Raw genomic sequence first — 19512 nt, forward strand, 5'->3', positions numbered from 1 at the left:
CTGTACCCCAGTGCTCTCTTCTGTTCTTCTGGGGTCCCAATTAAACATGCCCAATTTTTTTACTCTATCCCTATAGCTCCTAATTCTCCATTTTTTTCTTCATTACCTTTTTTTTTTTTTTTTTGGTCTTTTTGGGCTGCATTCTAGATAATTTCTTGCAATATATATCCAATAATTTTCTTCTTATGTGTTTGAATGTTAAATTGTGATGATTTCAAGTTCTTTGTGGTGCTGCACCATTTGATCAACTTACCTTACAGTTTCCTCTTTACCATTTTGGAGCTGATTTTTTTAGTTTCTTCAAACAGGGTAAACAGAATTGTTTTATCACCTGTGGCAGGTGATTCCATTGTTACAAAGTCTTTGTGGGTCTCTCTGGTTTTTTTGCTAGTGCTAGCTCATAGTGGGTTTTTTTTTTTTTTTTTGCTGTGCATGTTTGACTGTTTTGTGTTTGTTGATCTCCAAAAATTATTCCTGGAGACTTTTAGCTCTAGGATGAAAAAGCTCTTCTTCAAGTAGACTGGTGTTTGCTTTTATCCAGAACCAGGCTGTTGACTTGGGTCACCCTACAGATCTGTGTAAGGTTTGGCTTATACGCTTAGAGATTTCTGTTCCTTCTTTTTTTTCTCCCTACTTTGCTTAGCTGTAAGGCAGCCTCTGGGTTGGTGGGAGCATTATTTCCAGTTATTCTCCTAATAGAGCCCTAACTGGGTGAAACTTGGGCTTTTTCTGCCTGCTAGGTGGAGGAGCCCATTAATAGAAGCTCGTGTTCAGAAGCCTGGACATTTTGATATTAGTACTATTTGGGGATATAATTTCCTAGTAGCTAGGCCCTACCTGTATGTATACTATGGTTCAGGTGTAAATTCTGTATTTCTCTGTATGAGCTCAGCTTGGTGGATACTGATCCTTATGGAATGATTTACTGCCATGTGTTTCTCCAATTAAAATAACTTTAAATATTCCATCAGTGTAGAAATAATAAAATTCCCAAGTTGTTTATAGTTTGCTATTATGGGCAGTGTTTCCCAGTGTAGAGATGTATAACTTTATATGTATGTGTAAACACACACACACACACACACACACACATATCACATGCAAAGATAAGTGACTCCATATGTTTTTGTTAGCAGTTCACTTGAATATATTTATTTTGTTCCTCTCTATGTTTCAGGTGGGAAAACATGGGAAAGGAGGGCTTTAGGATTTTCTTCTCATTAGATAGGACATGATCAAAACACTGGGGAGCCCCAGATATAAAGGACATTGATGTCAAAGCAATATATAAATTTTGAAACTATGGTATGTTGTTTGAAAAGATTGAAAACTTGAAACTTTTGTTTGAAAAAGAGATGCTTAGGAGGAGAAAGTGATAGGTGTTTTCAAATATTTGAAAAGATATTTTGTGCAGGATGGAGTAGATGAATGTTTTGCAAGTAGAGCTGCAGATAGACTCTTTCCCTCATTCTCACCTGAAAAATACCTATTCAGATTTTGAAGACAGTTCATCTGAGTGATTGTTCATGCTGTCTATTAAATAAATAGAGACTTTCTGCCTCCTAATATATCTGTTTCCTGGGAGGTGATGGTAGCAACACAGATTGTTGAGTAAAGGTATTAAATAAAGAGAGCTACCACCACTTTCCCTGGGCACCATTCCAGTGAGTGTTCCCAAAGCTGCAAAATGCAGCCTCTTGGCATCTTATGTCTGCTGTCGAGGAAGAAAACTATTGTCTCCACTGCCTCCCTACTTTCTCTTTCCCTTTCTCCCATCAATGCCTTTAAATAATAAAGTGTCGATGACACTTTTTAAATTTAGAGATCTTTTTTCACATAGCTGCTAAGTGTGTAAGGCTGGAACAATAATAACAAAAACATGATAATCCTGGACTTCAGGAGGAGTCTGGGCATCCTCTTTGTAAAATAAACTGGTAAGGTGGTCAAGTTAGATGAGAAGTTAAAAAATAATCTCCCAACTTCACTTTTAAAAGTTCCAGGAAACAATGTTCTCAAGAACCTAAAATGGAGGGAATTAGACTGGATGAAAATAGACATTGTCAGAAATCTGGTGTGTTTTTTTTTCTTTGGAGTATATTTTAACACTTTGAAAGATACACTGCTTGTGAAGTTAGTTTGGTAGTCAAGGAATTAGATCTTGGATTTCAGAGAACTAACTGGAGGTACTGACTGTACAGATAGGGCTATAAAGGCAAGAAAAATCAAGAAAAGTACATGTTTCCAGTATAAATGTTCTAGACTGCCCTCTGGAAATAACTTCTCCGTGAAAAAAGTTCCAGAAGTGACCCCGTGATTAGGGAATTTGAGCTGTCTCTTCCCAGCTGCTATATAACCTAAGACCTTGGGCACACACACCACCTCCCTGGATTGTCCCACTTTTTGCCTGATGGCTCTCTAGCTAGTATACATTCAAAGGATGTGATTCATAGATCCTGTTAATAAATAGTTATTATAATAGTTCTGGTCCCTGCTTGTGAAGTTTAACAGAAGACTTTTCATCTTTGAGAGAAAATCAGAATAGAAACACTTGCGTAAGAATACTAAATACATTAAATCTAGAAATGTATTTCCTGTTGCTTATTCATTCTTGGCAAACATTTGTTGAGTCACTACCATGAGCCAGTCCCTAAACTAACTGCTGGGTCTGGCCTTTAGCCTCGCTTCCTTTATAGTTGTTGCCATGTCACCTGTTAGTGAGAACTTCCCTGACCAATTCATAAAAACAGTATCACAGCACTCTGCCTGTTATTTTCCCTAGCACTTACTACCATCTCTCATACGACTTATTTCTTACTGAACATTTTCGGCCTCAATGGGAATGTACAACAAGAACTTTATTTTGTTTATTGCTCTTTTCTCAATACCCAGAACAGTTCTTGGCATGTATATACTTAATGAGTACACACGTACATATATAGGTTATAGGCCGTGGCTTCAAAAAGCTCCTACTCTGGTGGAGGATGAAAATGTAAAATAATTACATAAATGCAAATGCAGATGTAGTATACCTGTGTCAGGACCTTCGCATGGGGAATCATCTAACCCTGGGAAGGGTGGGGTGGCTTTGGCGCTGTTGACAGATGTGTAGGATTGTATCAGGAGGGAGGAAAAACAGCATTCATGAACAGATTTGGGAGATAGTTCAAAGTTCTGTTTGCCTGGCTTTGGTGGTAGGGCCTGGGATGGACTGTAAGTCACCAGTTAAGAATGACTTTTGGAGGATTGTTCTTAGCTTCTCTGGTATGAATGAGTAGATAGATGGAGGGGCCTTTAACTGAGGTGTGCCGGAGGGGAAGCACGTCCACCTCCTTCTTCTGAGGAAATGGGTTTAATTTGGGATAAGTTGCATTTCTAATGTCTGTATGTTTAGTACCTCATTCAAAATTTGGGTGTGGAGCTCATGGGGAGAAGTAGTAGTTGAAAACAGATTTGAAGTCATCATTCTGTATGCTGTAATTAATTTGTGCTAGGCATAAATTAAACCATACAGAGAGTATGAAGAGATACAGGGTCCTATAATATAATGTGAGACCCTAGGGAGGGCAACATCTAAGAGATGGTCAGAGAAAGAAGAACCAGAAAGGAAATCTGGGTATGTGTTTGGAAAGTATGAAGACAACCAGGAGGAGGTGATAACTTGCTAATTAAAAGGTGATAGTTTTTTGGGGGTGGCAGGAGTGAATAACTTGTCATTTGTCATAGAAAATTCACAGGCTGGGGACTAAAAAGATACAGTTGGATCCGATCTGACAAGTAGTAATTGGTAAAGTTGTACTGATTGAATACAGTGGGCTGAAGGGGTGAAGAAGGCAAGTATCAGTGGGTGGGACATAAATCAGAACAGTGACCCGCAGGGAAGGTAGGACTGGGGCACATGGGTGGTGTTGCCGTCTGGAGACACTTGTCAATGTCTGATAAAACCTTGAATTAGAAGTAAAGAAATGAGGATCTGAGTATCGATTGTTCTTCAAGAAGTATGAAAAGGTAGGGATGGAGAAGGAGAGATGGTGGCTATGTGAGGGTTTTGTGGTTGTCTTAGGTTTGGGCAGCTTTGTATGTCTGGGAGATCTAGCAGGACAAGGTTCTGAAGGCTGGTAACTAAATTCCCAACAGAGACAGGACAGTGGGCAGTAAGGACGGGCAAAGATTTTTTTTTTAATGAGGATACAGCAATTGAGACATAGTGAAGTAAGAGAAATAATGTGAAGAAGTCAGGATGGAAGAGCAAGTTCAGGAGAGTTACTAGAAATTTGAAACAGCAACCTTGAGGGAATGGAAGTTAAAATACAATCAAGAGACCTTAGTGGGCAGCGTCAGGAACTCAGCTGAACTTGGAAACTATACATCAATGGGTTATGGGTTATGTTGTTTTATTCTGCTGAAATAGCAGGTCATGAACAAGAGCAAAGTGGTTATATAGTTGAAATTCTCCATATGGGTGAGGATTGGCACACTGAGTGCTTTCAAAGGATAAGGGGGGAATGAAGTTGAGGTTGCTGGTTAATTTTGTTGAAATATTCATCCAGGGGTAATCTTTAGTAAGAGAGTGATTTCTGGAGGGAGAGTGATTTCTGGAGGGAGACTGATAGTCTTGAGGAACAGAAGGCTAAAGGGAATGGTTTAATTGGTTAAGGGGTGGAGCCATTCTAAGGTCAGAGATGGAAAAATAGTTGCTTGTAGTTAAAGCCCTGTTAACAAATTTTTCTGGGCTTGAAGAAAAATAAAATCAAGTACATCAGGAGTCCACACACGATACATACTTTGTGAAATTCCTATAACTTTAGAGAAGAAAAATGATGCTTCACAGACTTCAAATAGCCCAGAAGACCCATCTCAGGACTGTTTCATTATAAGATAATCAGCCCCTGGCTCTTTGTACAAGCTCAGTACGTATTTGTCAAAGGAGTAACACCCTTCCAGGGTCATTCTTGCAGAGGTAGTTTCTAATGCCAAAAAATTTTGGTTCACGTCTGACACCTAGTGGTGATGTACTCAAATTACAGTTTAGTGACAGCATTTTCCTTTGAGCATTTGAAGGAAATCTTGCAGATCAGTTGCAGTACCATAGCTTTGTTACTGAAATGAATCTCTGAGTTGGTTTCCGGGCAGTTTTACTCTTGGTATTTTCCAGGGCTGTAATTTAAATCAGTCTTCAGTGTATATACTTATTGTGCATCCACTATGTGCCAGTCAGTGGTTGTATGTGCTGGAGATTCTTTGTAGTTTATGTTCTCTTGCATTTATGACCTCACTGAATTTGAATACATAGGCAGAACATTACACTGGGAATGGGCAACTTGTTTAGGAACTGAATTTAGGGTTCTATTGAGGTTTTACATGTGAAACTAATCTAAATTTACTTTGGTGCTGTCATTTCTGGCGTCACATACTGCTTTTCTTTAATATTAAGTGGACATTTAGGAAGTAGAAAGTAAAGAAGGTGTGGTTTTGTTGTCAGTTTATGTTACCCACACTGAGCAGAACACTACGGGCTGTGGAAAATCATGGAAGGATTTTGTTTTCATTCCTTTAAGAAAAAGTAAAGTTCTTGTATGTGATGGATACTGAAGTATTTAAAGTATTTATGAATGAATTGGCATGATAGCTGGGATTTGCTTTAAAATAATTTAGGTAGCAAGGTGAGGATAAGTTAAAAATGATTGACAGATTTTTCATAATTATTTATTTTTGTGGGGGGTTATTCTACTGTTTTTATTTTCTCTGCTTTTGTGTGTGCTGGACATTTTCCACAATAAAAAGTAAACCAAAAAAATTACACGGGTGTTGGTTGAAAAAAGGTTATCATGGTTAAATTAGATATGGTTTGCTTTTTAATGCTTAACAGGTTTTCTTATTTTGTTTTGTTCCATTTAATAATGCTTGAAGATGAGTTAAGGAGAGTATGTGTTACAGTAGATATAATGTGATTGAGATGTTACAGGTGACATTCTACTGCCAGTGCCTAGAGATCATTGAAATTTTGGGATTAAAACTCATGATAATTGTTGGAACTGCAGATTGGAGTCTTGGGAGAAATAAAGTACAAGCCATCACTCTGGAAATGAGAGCATCTAAAGAGGAAATTTGGAAACACCTAGATTTAATAAGCTGGAGTATCATTATGTTTTTGGGGGGCTTTATTTTACTTAGTGTTTCTGCCTTTATCAAAGGAATAACATACCCAATAATGTGCCATATCCATCTTCTTAAATTCCACTTAACTATTTATCATGTAGGATGTATGTACCACATGATAGATACATAGGGATTTTTGGTGTTTAGATAATATGTATCTGTTAGGCTCTTAAGATAACTTGGTAGGCCATGAATGAACCAAACCCCCAAAATAAAGATGAGAAGCCTGTTTTCAACAATTAAAAATAAAAGTTAATGGAATATTTTAGGCAAATAAAATATAAGAGGGGAAAATGTAACTTCCACATGCTTGCTACCTGTCATGTTAACATTTTAGCATCTTTCTTCCCACCCCCATCACTCATTCTCTCTGTGACCTACATGATTGGAATAGGGTCAGTGACCTTTTATACCTCTCCATCCTTCTTCTCTTTCCCCTGAGGTTACCCCTGGCCTGAGTTTGGTGTTTATTACTCCTTCAGTTTGTTTTTTGCCTTAAAAGACCCATAATTCCTCTCTTTTGCTCATTGAGTTCTCCATGCCCTCTTTTTTTCTGTGTATCTCTTACCCATCAGAGAGATGTAATGATCATTTTTCATTATTCATATTTAACTTTGATATCAGTCTATTGGGATCTGTATTGTGGTTTCAATTACTTTGGTCTGAAAATATATATTAATTTAAATAAGCCATTTGATTGATTTCCTTTAAATAATTAATGTGGGTACAGTCATGCTCCTTATGGGATGTACCTCTTCAGCTTTCCACCTTTGTGGAGAGTGGACTTCTTCGGAGACTTACCTAAGTTTCACAAGGAGACGGGCATTAATTTCAATGATCATCTCTTGTGTAGAGATAGAAAGGTTTTTTTAATGACAAATCAATTAAAAAAATACTTTAAAAAATTGACATTAGAAAAGCAGAGATGATTTGATTCCATTAAAAAATTGGTCAGTAGCTTCTTTGGGAACTCGGAAGGAATAATTTAAAAAAGCTTAATCTCAGTGGTAGTCATTGTTTTCTATTGCTTTGCTTTTGGTCAAAATAGTGGGTGGTATTTCTTTGTATAAAATACCTATTTTTTCACTCTGTTAAGAAATACATTTCTCTTATCCCTAGAACTAAAGGATTCCCTCACCTCTATCTATTTCTCTGTGAATCTTCACTTACGGGGACCTTTTTTGTAACTGGCATAGATCAAAATTTTTTCCTAAAATGATCTGTTTGCTTTGCAAATTCAATGTTTTAAATTTTGAAATAATTTAAGTGTTGGAAGTGATTCTGACTTTAGCCTGCTCTTACCAGAAGGTAAGAGATTAAAATCATCTTTCATAGCTGACAAAGCACACAGGCCTAGAGATGTAGCACTGTGGTTTTAGACACCTGTCTCTTTGAAAACAGGTGCAAGGTTCATGCCAAAGTCATTAGAAAATTTTTAGTACAGTCTCTGTTACTTTTCTCTACTTTCTTTTCTTTAGTGTCTTTGGTCTTTGGTCTGTATTCCTCAACTTCCCCCTAATATGGCAGTTGAATTTGTGTAGATACTCATCTGGCCAGGAGTTAGTCAAGCACTTGTCATGTGGCAAGCATTATAGCTCCTGGCTTCATTCATCCCTGATCTGTGTATGAACTTTCTAAAGGTTCGTCATCAGCCTAGCATAGTAATAAGTAACATTTATTAAATACATACTTGTATTGGGCAATATGCAAGCATTTAAACAGATTATGTCTTTTAATCCTCTCAACAACCTTGCCAGGTAGAAATAGCCATCCTCATTTTTCAGATAATTTGACTGGGGCACAAATAAACCATTTATCTAAAATTACTTGGAGATGGGGTTGCTGAATAAAATACAGGATGGTGAATGAGATTTGAATTTCTGGTGGGCAATAATTTTTGCAATGTGTGGTAACCCTACTTGGAAAATAAATGGGTTATTTTTTATATCTTATGGTCATATCATAAACCATATGATTTGCTCATGGGGCCCAAGCTGTGAACTACTGCATTATAGTGGATATGGAGAATAAAAATCACATTCACTTGGATGTTCATCCAATGTTTGGATGGCAGCTACTACCTACATATTACTTATTTTTCCCCCAACTGATTATATACTACAACGTGAAAGTATGTGCATTCTTTCTGATTTCAAAGTGTAATATTCAACTTCAAGTAAATTCATACATTCATTTTATGTGTTCTTGTTCAAGTCTTTACTAATTGTATATTAAATAGCATAAAATGGGAGTATCTGGTCATTTTAGCCATTCTCATCCATAAGATCATTGTCTCTTCCTTTTCTCAGATACAGAAAGATATGCGTGTGCTAAAACAAATTTTCCCTTTCTCTTGGTAAGGTTGAGGAAATGGCACTGAAATAAGGCATTTACCAGTTCTTTGAAATGGCCTGTGTGTTCTCAAGAAATCATAAAATACAGATGTAGAATTGAAAGAGGTTTTTTCTAAACATTATCAGGGAAGCCACCTGATTGTGCTAAATTATACAGAGCAGTAAGGAAGCATTTTTTCCTGGTTAATTACCACAATTCAGGAAAGGACTTTTAGTTTTGCATATCTAGAAATTGACTTAAAAGACAAGATGTTGAATAACGCACATTTTCAATTTGATACTTCTGTTTTCCAGTTCCAATAGAAGTGCAGAGAGCATGTGTTAACAAGGAGACACTCCTGGAATCAGCAAGCCAAGTGTTGACTTAGATTCAAAGAAAATATGGAAATTGAAGGAAGCATATTTCTAGTGAAACCTGCCTGTAATTGGGGGTATCTATGAAATTTTTCTCTTGTCTAGAAGGAATTGGATAATATCTAGGGAGTAATAGCGAGTCAGACTTTTGGAGAAAGCCCAGAAAGGAAAATGAACAAGAATCAAAAGTACAAAGTTCTCTGCAGATAGAATCGTGCTTGTTGTAAGATTAGTCTCTATTGTAGTCAATTCTATCTTCATAGATATGGCTTGTTTAGAGCCAGAGTGTGTTGAAAGATTTCTCAATGGCAAAGTGTCTCAGATTTTATAATAGCAGTCACTGCAAAATTAGTACTTCATTTATAGAAATTAAAACCAAGTTATTCTGGTCATCGTAATACTTTGATATTCTGTCTTCCCCCTATACTTACCCTGCTTCTTATCAGTTAACTTAAATGTCCTCTTATCTGTAAATTTTTCCTTGACTTCTATTTCATTGAAACTGTTAGTCCCCAAATGTTAGTGTATATAAGAATCACCTGGGAAATTTTTTGACAAAGTAGGTTTTTGATTGGACCCCAAAACAGTGACTTTTAACAAGCACCTTATATGTTAAACAGATGATCCATGGATAGCAATTTGTGAAACAGTGACTTAGAGTTGATCATGAGTTCCTCATTGCCTTGACTGTATGTTGTATTTGTCTCTGACTGTTTTTTGTGCTATAGGATCATTCTGTGTTTGTATGTCTTTCTCCCACCAGAGTCCCTGAAGGGAAGGGATTGTCTTACTCATCATTATAACTTAATGCTTTGCACAATGCCATGTTAAAAGCCGTCGAGTGAATAAGGTGTGTGTTACCTAGCTGTGTGACCTTGGAGAACTTCAGTCCCTCTGAGCCTCAGTTTTCTCTTATATGCAATGGTGGTAGTAATTAATACTCCCTTGCTATAGAAATTAGCTCTCAGGTTTGTATAGTGTTTAGTATAGTAATTTACAACAGAATGTACCCAGTAAATAATAGAAACAGCATTACTATTGTGGTGGTGGTTGTATTATGGAAGAAGCAAAATAAATGTTTGAATTAATGAAAATCTTTAAATTATGATTTCAGCATCTGAATTCAGGATATGTGTTTAACACTCCATTAAAAATCTTTGCTTAATTATCTCAAATATCATTCTGTGTTTTGGTACTTTAATAAAATGTTGTGAAGTAAGTTCATGCCTTGGTCTTTGTTCTTCCTTCAGGGAAACAAAGAAACCGCTTGGAACCAATGGATACCATATTTGTTAAACAGGTTAAAGAGGGAGGACCTGCTTTTGAAGCTGGATTATGCACAGGTACTGATGTTCTCAGCCAATAACTTAATTTTTTTTTAACTTCTTCTTCCATACTTGATGTTCTGCATTTTTCCTTATCTCTCCTTCTTCATGTTTCTTCCTTTTTCTTCACATCAAATATTACCATTTTTGAGACCAAGTTACATGTTTCTTCATACCCAAATGGATGGGTTTTGGGCAGAAATAATTTAATATGAACTGAACAATTGTGGGCACTTTTAGTTATACTAAGACTTACTAGGATACAGTTAGAAGCCCTTTTAAAACATTTATACTGCATACATTTAATTTTGGCAAAAGATTACAAAATAGCAAAATGATAAAGATATTTATTGACATAATTGAACTAATTTTGGATCTCCAAATTCTGGAAGTGCCTGTTCTGCCAGACGTGAATTAATTAACTTGCACCTTGAAGAGTAACTAAGTCTGTGATGCTTAGTAAGCCCCACGTCATCTGTAGGTTCCAGTAGATGTGATCTGGTAGCTGCTCTAAAACTTCTTGTGATTTGTGATTTTAATAATAACTGAGTAGAGATTTAGTTTAGATTACAGTACTCACTAAAGTCATTGCTCTTTTCTCCTGATTTTAAATGTGAAATAATTTAAAATGGGAATTAGTGAAAACTATCTTTTACTACCTTTTGAATAAAATGTTATACCTTTTTAACTACAAATATAAGTAGTGGGTGTCAATACTAAGACTTATTAGGATGCAGTGTTAATTTATTAATTACCATTTTCATCATGGTTAAAGTAGTCTGATTTCAATATCATTAATATGTATGATATGCATGTCAGTGTACATGTGGGATTCCATTGCCAAGAATGTGTCGTCTGCCACCTTCTAAGCCTCAGAAGGTTGGGAAGATGAAGGGGAGAAGCTCTGATAAGCCCACAAAAGCCCACATGTTTTTCACTCACTTCTCCTATTTCCCATTTCCTTTCTCTCCTAGTCTGTTTCCTTTCTGTTGCCCTGAGTTTTCTGAGTAATCCAAATGTCCTTTTCCCCATTAAAATAAAGAACAAGCTAATGTATGTGTGTGTGTGTGTGTGTGTGTGTGTGTGTGTGTGTGTGTGTGTGTGTAAAGTAAAAACCATAGGCAGACCCATATTTAAATTCTATAATATAGCATAAATCAATGAACTATATAGATGGGAAATACTGCAAGGAAGTCAACTGCACTAAAATTAGAAGCCACTGAGGCAATAGAAACAACCAATTGTTTAAGCCTGTTGAATAGTGTCTCTGAGTGAGAAACGGCAGGGCAGATGGAGGGATAACTAGTAGTTCTACAATGCAGAAAACAAGTGGTAGGGGCATAAAGAGTATAGCTGTGGTCACTTGGTGATTTTACTTTCTGGGCTTTCTAAATTCATCGACGACTGGGACTCTCATTTAAAACAGCTGTATTTCATAAGCCATATGTATTAAAATTTAGATTAATTTTTGTAAAAAAGATACTTGAAGAAATAATGAGTAAGGATATATTAAAACTAAGTACGTTACTCAAATCTTATAAAGTATTCAGAAGTGACTTTTTAAAGAGATTCCTCATGTGTTTTTTTGTCCTCTTTGAAGGTGACCGAATTATAAAAGTCAATGGAGAAAGTGTTATTGGAAAGACGTATTCCCAAGTAATTGCTTTAATTCAGAACAGGTAAGCTTCTTGAAATATGGTTAGTTTTGGTCAAAGATGGATTTTATAAATCAATGGAGCAATTAGATTTAAGTATTCCTGTAAGAAGTAGGTGTGATGTGGGGATGAGGAACTTTCCCTTAGAGTGTATAATGCATTTGAGGGTTGCCAAGAGCAACCTGAAGAAGCTTAGTTGGTGGCTTTGCTTCGGCAAATTTATCAGATTTGTGATTAAAGTCCTTTAGAGCCTAAGAGGCACAAATTTTAGATTACTATAAGTTTCCCACAGTGGAATTTATAATTTGTTTATAAATATTTCCATTTATTTTAATACATAAATACTTCCATAATTTGTTTTAAAACCACTTACTAAGATAAGTTATTTTAAATAGCCTATTGAATAATATTCTTGGCTCAAATTTATTCATTTATTTTAACAAAGACAGCAAGAAATTCTTTTAATCCACTTGTCTGCCTACATTCTAAAGAATGATAGAATTTGAGTTCTAAAGGTAGAGTGATATGCATGAGACCTCAAAGATAATTTAGTACTAGTCTCTTTCTCTATCACACACCTAGAAATATTTTTTTAAATTACAAATAAAGAAATGGAAAGGCAAGTTACCAACCATATTGAATTTCTGTCAAGAGTAGGCCATGGTTCTAGGGTCTGATTTCTAGATCATCACTATTGTAAGAGTTTTTTTTCTCGGATTCAAATACAGTAACTCTTAGATTATCTACTGTTTTATATTAGCTGACCCCATCTGTCCATAATTAAATTGAAGCTCATTGTTTTCTGAAGACTTTTATCAAGCTCCTCTAACCATGTCTCAAGCAGTCCAACTCTGTTTATACTAAAGCCCTAATACATTGTCATTTTTACAGTTAGATGATATGACCATGACTTGCTGATTTCAGAGTATTCTCTTTAATATTTTAATATTGAATAAAATTCTTAAGAGAAAGAAAATTGTAAATCTTGCCTCTAATATTGGATTCTAGGTGTTCTGACAGTAACGCCTATTAGATCTTAAGTATTGAGGGTACCTGGGGACTGGTGCAGCATCTAAAGCCTCTTCAGAGGCAGTGGGGGATCCACCAAATTAATTTTCCCTCAAAATACTTTAGATCATCTTAAATATACCAATATGTTTTATCAACCTGTAATTTAAGAATTTTTAGTGTATTTGTTAGCATCCCTTCTTTAAAAAATACTTTTTTCCAAGTTATTATAACTTTGTTTCCCTCAAAGTCCACTTTAATTTTTTTTTTTACTGGTGCAGTTCACCTTTTACAGTTTTAACACTTTGGGATGACAGTCTTAATTTTTCAACCAATAAAGCAATTTGAAAAATAGAGAAATAGTGTTTTTTCCTGATCTTATTTTCTTTTAAAAAACTGTGTTCCTTTTGTCTGCAGTTGGTAGCAAATGGATAATGCAGCACAAAGCCATTGAGATTCTGCAGTGTATTAATGTAAAAATGTATCCTTGCAGAAGAATTTATCTAAACATCAGTATGTATTTTCTACCAACTCTAAATATTAAAATACCTTCATATTTTATTAGTAAAATTTACTTGAATCTCTGATTCTTACTGGTTTATTCTCTCAGCATTTATGAACCTAGAAATAAGGGTTCTAATCTCTCAAAAAGAGACACTGTAATTATTAGATTTTGTTTTCTTTTTTGTTGTTGTTTCCTAATCTCTTGGTTTTATTGGGAGAAAATCTATCTGATATTGTTAGGTTAGACATTGAAGCATTTGATGGAGATAGTATCACATTCTTACTTTATAAATTTAATATAAATATAATTCCAAATCATAGGACTCAGCAAAATCTCTCCCTTTAGATTTTTTTAACCTTAAAGAAGAGAAACTTCTGTATCACTTTTAACAGAACATTTACAGTACCAAAATAAAATGAAACTTTGATCTGTTCCTGTAAAGGTTCTAAAATTTGATCACAGAGAAGAAAGCAAACAGTTTAGATGCTATATTGTTTTGGACAGCAAGGAGTCATTTTGATGGTGAACTCCAACTTCCTTTACCTCTGAAGCCAAGAGGGAGTATTACAGAACTAGGATGTTTAATATTCCTTAAAATATTAAATTTGAGGTTCTTTGGTTATCTTTATGTGGATGTATTTCTATCTTGAGAGTTAGTGAGAATATGTGGCAAAAATTTATAATTTGTTCTGTGACTTAAAGTAAAGCAATATATAAATATAGACCGATGAATTTTGTTCCAGGAGCATTAAATATAAATAATATACTTACTTTCTAAAGTATTAACACATTATAAAGAAGACTTGGCTGATTATGCACAACTCAAACATATAGCAGGGTGCTTTCTTTTTGTACATAATCAGCCTATATATATATATTTTATATATACATTATATATGTGACTTCATTTTAATGATTTGGATTTGAAAAATAAAGATTTAAGAAAAACAAATTAAACTCATGATTTCTTTTAAAATACTTCTGAGTTACCTATTTTTCCTTTATGTCTTTTGTATATACTTCCACCTCCCTTAAAATAGTATATATGTATTCAATTTCAGTGATACAACATTAGAACTGAGTGTTATGCCAAAAGATGAAGATATTCTCCAAGTGGTAAGTTTTATTTATTCAAATACAACTTGTTTTATAGTCATGAAAAGTGAATAAAAATCCTTTAAATATGGAGGCAGATTGAACAGTGATTATAGAAAACCAGCCAAACTCTGGTTCACTTAGTAGAGTCAGAAATTCACTAAAAAAAAAATAAACTTTTTGCCTGTTATGTGACATGAAAGTGTTTTCTTGATTTCATAGTGAACTCTTATTGTTGTCATTTGAAATGAGAGTCCTGAGGTGTTTGCCCACTGTAGGTAACCCTTTGACCAAAATCAGAGCTCAGTGTGTAATTGCATATACTTAGGAATTAGAATTTTTTTTTTGTATGTGGACATGAATTTTATGAAAACCATTTCTTAATTTTCTGGTAAGTTTTACTGTTTGCGAATTAACTTACAAAACAGTTTTGTGAATAGTATCAATTCAATCCATTAAAGTAATGTTCACAATGAATGGAGTCTAACACTTAAAGGAAAAATATGTTATAGTCGTAGGGAGGAAATGACACTATATTGTTGAAAACTTTGACATTTAGCCTAAATTTTTTTTTCTCATTTTTAGAAAGAATGTAAACTGAGTGGAATACTTGACTCCTTTATTAAGCTTAAATCTTGCTGAAAGTAAAAAGATGATAAAATTTATAAATTTCACTCCACAAGATAATACTTTTTCTTCAGATGACTTTGCAGTTCAATAGAATAAGACAGCATGAGCAAAACCATGTAAGAAATGCACTGGAAGCCAGCTACTGGGTCCTAAAAATGGCAGTGGCCACTGAAGTGTGTGTGTGTGTGTTTAAAATTCCTTTTAGCAAATAGTTGGTTTTATTCCTTTTGAAGAAAAATAGGGAACTTAACTGAGGTTTTTGGTGGGAATGGAAATGGGAATGTTTTTCATTTGTAAAGCACCAATTTGAACTTGACTCAACAAAAGTCCTAAATAAGTTTCTGTAAACAGTTTTTTTTTTTTAACGAAAATACCATTAGAGCTGAGCCTAATGAATTAGTTTATTCACTGACATGTAAGATACAGCTAACAAATCCAAAGAGATCAGCGTTTTTCAAGGCGTGCTGATTTTATTTAGGAATAGCTTTTCAGTGAAAGCAGATGACCCTTCAGAAGTACACAGCTATTTGGGGTTAGGGAGTTTCAGCAAGGAAGGCACAGCTATCCGCAGGAGTTTCCTAGTCATATGAGCTAGTTGTAGAGTTCCTACCCCGATAACTCAGTACAGCGAGAGAGCAGCTGACAAAACCACCCAGGCTAGAAGTCACTAGATTAAAATAAATAGGACGTCTGTTCCAGTGCTCCACAGAGGGCTAAGAGGTGACAATGGAGGGAAGGGAACGCTTTGCCTGGAATCCTCCTTGCAGTCTGATGACTCAGAGAGTGACTTCCAAAACAGAACTGTCCTCTCATCTTCAGAAGATTCTGTCCTTGCCAAGGTTAAGGCGCTGGCCAGACACTGTTTAGAACAGCTCATTTCACAGAATGACGGGCCATTGTACTAAATTCCTAAGGAAGGAATCAAAAGACTCAGCATCACAGCCTGCTGTGGAGTTGATGAATAGCAGCCACACTACAAGGAATAATTTTCTAATGATGTTGAGCAGTGGAAAATTAGGTTAATTTGTCTGTCTCATTATATTTTATTTAAGATAAATACATTTTAAATAATGGTAGAATACAAAGTATTGCATGCACTGTGAAAAACTAACTAGGGTGACATGAACAACAGATCTTCACTAGTAAAAGGTTCTGGTATAGATCTTCACCAGTAAAAGGTTTCTGAATATAGAAAATTCATTTTTAAAACATGTTATCTGAATTATTTTAATCCCAACAAATTAAAAGCACATACTCTTAATGAGGAAAGAAAACCTCACTTTGAAACCCAGCCACCATTCATGTTTGAATGTACTATATAATTCATTAGGAAATCAAAGACATATAATTAATGCATACTATGCATTGTTCCTAAAGGACATTAGGACCTAGTCACTTCTTTTCTGCATATATGTTTTTAGCTGGGAGATCTACAAGTGTCCTTTTTAAAGCTATTAAAAACAAAGAATCTGGGATTTAAAAAACCATAGAGAATTACTTTCCACTAACAGGTTTTAGAGCTAAAATGTTCTAAAAGGGCCTTCAGAAGTATTTATGTTGGTCTTAAATCTGTTACTCAGTATATATGCTTCTAAAGATGTATTTGTCCCTGTGAGGTTAAATATCTAATATAAAGAAAAAGGAAACATGAACAGTTTTACAGCCACTGTAAAAATTATTTACCCAAGGGAAAGCCTACCATAGTTCATAGATGTTTGCCTGGGCAGCAGCATTGAGTATCCATGGCATTTTGTTTTCTGCAGTGATATATGGACCAAATTGAATTAAAGATGCTCAGCTCATCTTTAGAGATGGTATAGGTAATTTAATTTGGTTTGTAACTTTACTCATGTAAGGACAGATGTATAATAATAAATTTCATCATGTATAGATGACAGTGATAAAATGTTGAAAAACATGGAAGTAAAATTGAGAATAATTCATTCTGTTACTAAACTAGTGCTGGTAATAGCACTCCTGTACTTAGGAGCCTTATTATTTATATATTTTCTGAACAATATTAAGACTGTTGCATCCATTTTAGTCATTTTGGCAGTATTTCATAATGACTAATTTAGACTGTGATATCCTGAATAGGTTTGTATTTTTAAGGTATTATTATAAAATAATAAGCACACACTGTTTCATGCTCAAAAAAACAAAATGGTTTTGTTACCCTCAGTTGTTGTCTGTGCATGAATGAAATAGCCACACCCATCAAGTCACCTGAGCAGTGATACTGATAGAAGAAAATTCTTTGGGGAAAAGACTAGGGTAGGAGAATACATCCAGGCATTCTTTTGATGGGTCCCTCAGGATAGTTTGCTAAGTATTTAGCTCAGTGGGCTAGTCAACTTAAAACTTGATCCCTCGGATAGCTGTGCAGATTCTTGGGTGTGTCCAGTGTTTGCCCAGGGCATTTTAAGCATACTTTGTTGGTGAAGCACAGCAATGTTCAACAACTTTTCTGGTGTAACAGGGAAGGAAGTGATGGCATCAAGCAGGTCTGAGGCTAAAGTCTATCCTTACAACTTCAATCCTATACTGCCATTGGGTGCAGAGGAGGAGTTTTAAGTGGCTTCACCGTAGACACACCGCTAGTTGGTGTCAGCACTGCTACTCATCTCTGGGCCCTGAGTCCAGGGCTCTATTCATCCATCGCTCTGTGAATAGTGACATAAATTGAAAAAAAATGTAATTTAATTCAAGGTTCCCTTAAATTTATTAGAATTACTTCTAAAATAATTATTTAATATATTCCAAATCGGTGTAATGTTCCATTTAAAATTAGGTGTCCGTCATCAAGCGTGGATCAAGGTGGGCCTGAGTAGAGTATGGAAGCAAGAGTACAAATTCTGTAGAGTTCTTTCATATTTTGCAAGTTGGCAGCACTTTGTTCTTTTAAAAAGTCCATTCTTAATAATTATAAGAATAGTATGTGCTCATTAGAAAAGTTTCAAATAGCTTAGGAAAGTATAAAACACCCACACCATCCCCTTCTCCCACACCACTGGTGCATGTATTTCATCATACTAGACATGTTTTTGCTCTTATTGTAGATAATAGTATTAGATGAACAGATCAGTCTGCTAAAGGTAAAATGGTAGATAGAAATTTCAGTCTTGGCAAGTTACTTATTCTGCAGGATTTATTGGTTTTTTGTTTATTCCATTTACTAAACAATAAATATAGTATAGGCATAGATATTGCAATAGTGATTTTAATGCAGCTGTACTAAAATTAAACTGAAAGATTATCTGAGGATTATTTAGTTACTGTTAGGCACTGTGCAAATCATCAAGATGCAGACTGTTAATACTAAATTTTATTTAATGTGCTTTTTATAATTCTAAATCCAAACAAAGATTCCGTAGGTCATCTTTCTTTATTTTCTCCACCCTCCCTGACCTTTTTAAAGAACCTTTTGGATCTGTAAGCATGTTAGGGCTGCCATTATTCTATTTTCATTAGGTATGAATTTAATTTTCAAATATAATCTCTAAGACCTAACTTCCCCCTTTACTGCGCCCCCTCTCAGCATGAAGTAGCCAGAGCTGTCTTTGCTTCCTTTCCCTAGCAGCAGCTAGGGTCTCCATCTGTAGAGGGGGGAATGAGACAGGGACTGTGGGCTTAGACAGAGCAGGGTGAGGGTTTTGGTAAAAAAAAAAAAAAAGCAAGATAATCCATTGTGAGATTTGCTTTGACCTGCTGGGGGGGCCCAGTTTATTTTTCTGACTTTACCCAGATGCTGTTTTTCTTCCTCCAGCCCTAATCAAGTGATTTGCAACCTGGGCAATTAAACAAGCAAGCCCAAACAATGTATTTAAAACAGGAAGGATTCCATCTTGAAAATAAGATTGCATTTTAAAACCCAATTAGTTAAAAAGTGAGTTTCTTAACATACTCTTTAACAAACAAACAATAAGTCAGCCCACCTTGGGAGCAAAGCAGGCAGTCTTGAATGATATGCTCCCAGACCAGGAAGCTGCTATCTTGGGAGGAAATCAGAGCAGTAAATTTCTTGTAAATAACCCAGAAGACTAGTAAGACACTTAATGTCTCTTCAAAGATAAACATTTTGGGACCACTTAGCAGGTGTACATCCCTAACCCTTTGTCTCTCAATACCTATAAAACCCCTAGACAACACACCACCCCAGGACTCTCTTGTCCCCTCTTGGCATGAACCAGGAGCTCTATCCTCCTGCTTTCTCTCTAAATATAACCCTCTCACTTGCTCTCCTAAAACATATATATATAAGCTTTAAAATCACTATCCTATTATTAGATAGAAAGCTTAAGTACAAGGTTAAAGGAAATTCAAGACAATGTGGGATGGCATATAAAAGGGCTAAAGGAAAAAAATTGGTAAAAATATTTTTGTCATATCCTATTGAATTCACAAAAGTTACTCAGTCAAGGTAAAATTTA

General features: G+C 35.3%; 1 protein-coding gene across 1 annotated transcript in view; it reads left to right on the plus strand.

The window, feature by feature from the left end:
- The window catches only part of ARHGAP21 (Rho GTPase activating protein 21), a 133699-nt gene that overhangs the window by 68942 nt on the left and 45245 nt on the right, over window positions 1-19512 (plus strand). The window contains 3 exon segments of the mRNA XM_073229076.1: window positions 10115-10207; window positions 11790-11868; window positions 14419-14473. Coding sequence (XP_073085177.1) covers window positions 10115-10207; window positions 11790-11868; window positions 14419-14473 — 227 coding nt within the window.

Source organism: Manis javanica, chromosome 2, assembly GCF_040802235.1.
Source record: "Manis javanica isolate MJ-LG chromosome 2, MJ_LKY, whole genome shotgun sequence".
NCBI lineage: Eukaryota > Metazoa > Chordata > Mammalia > Pholidota > Manidae > Manis > Manis javanica.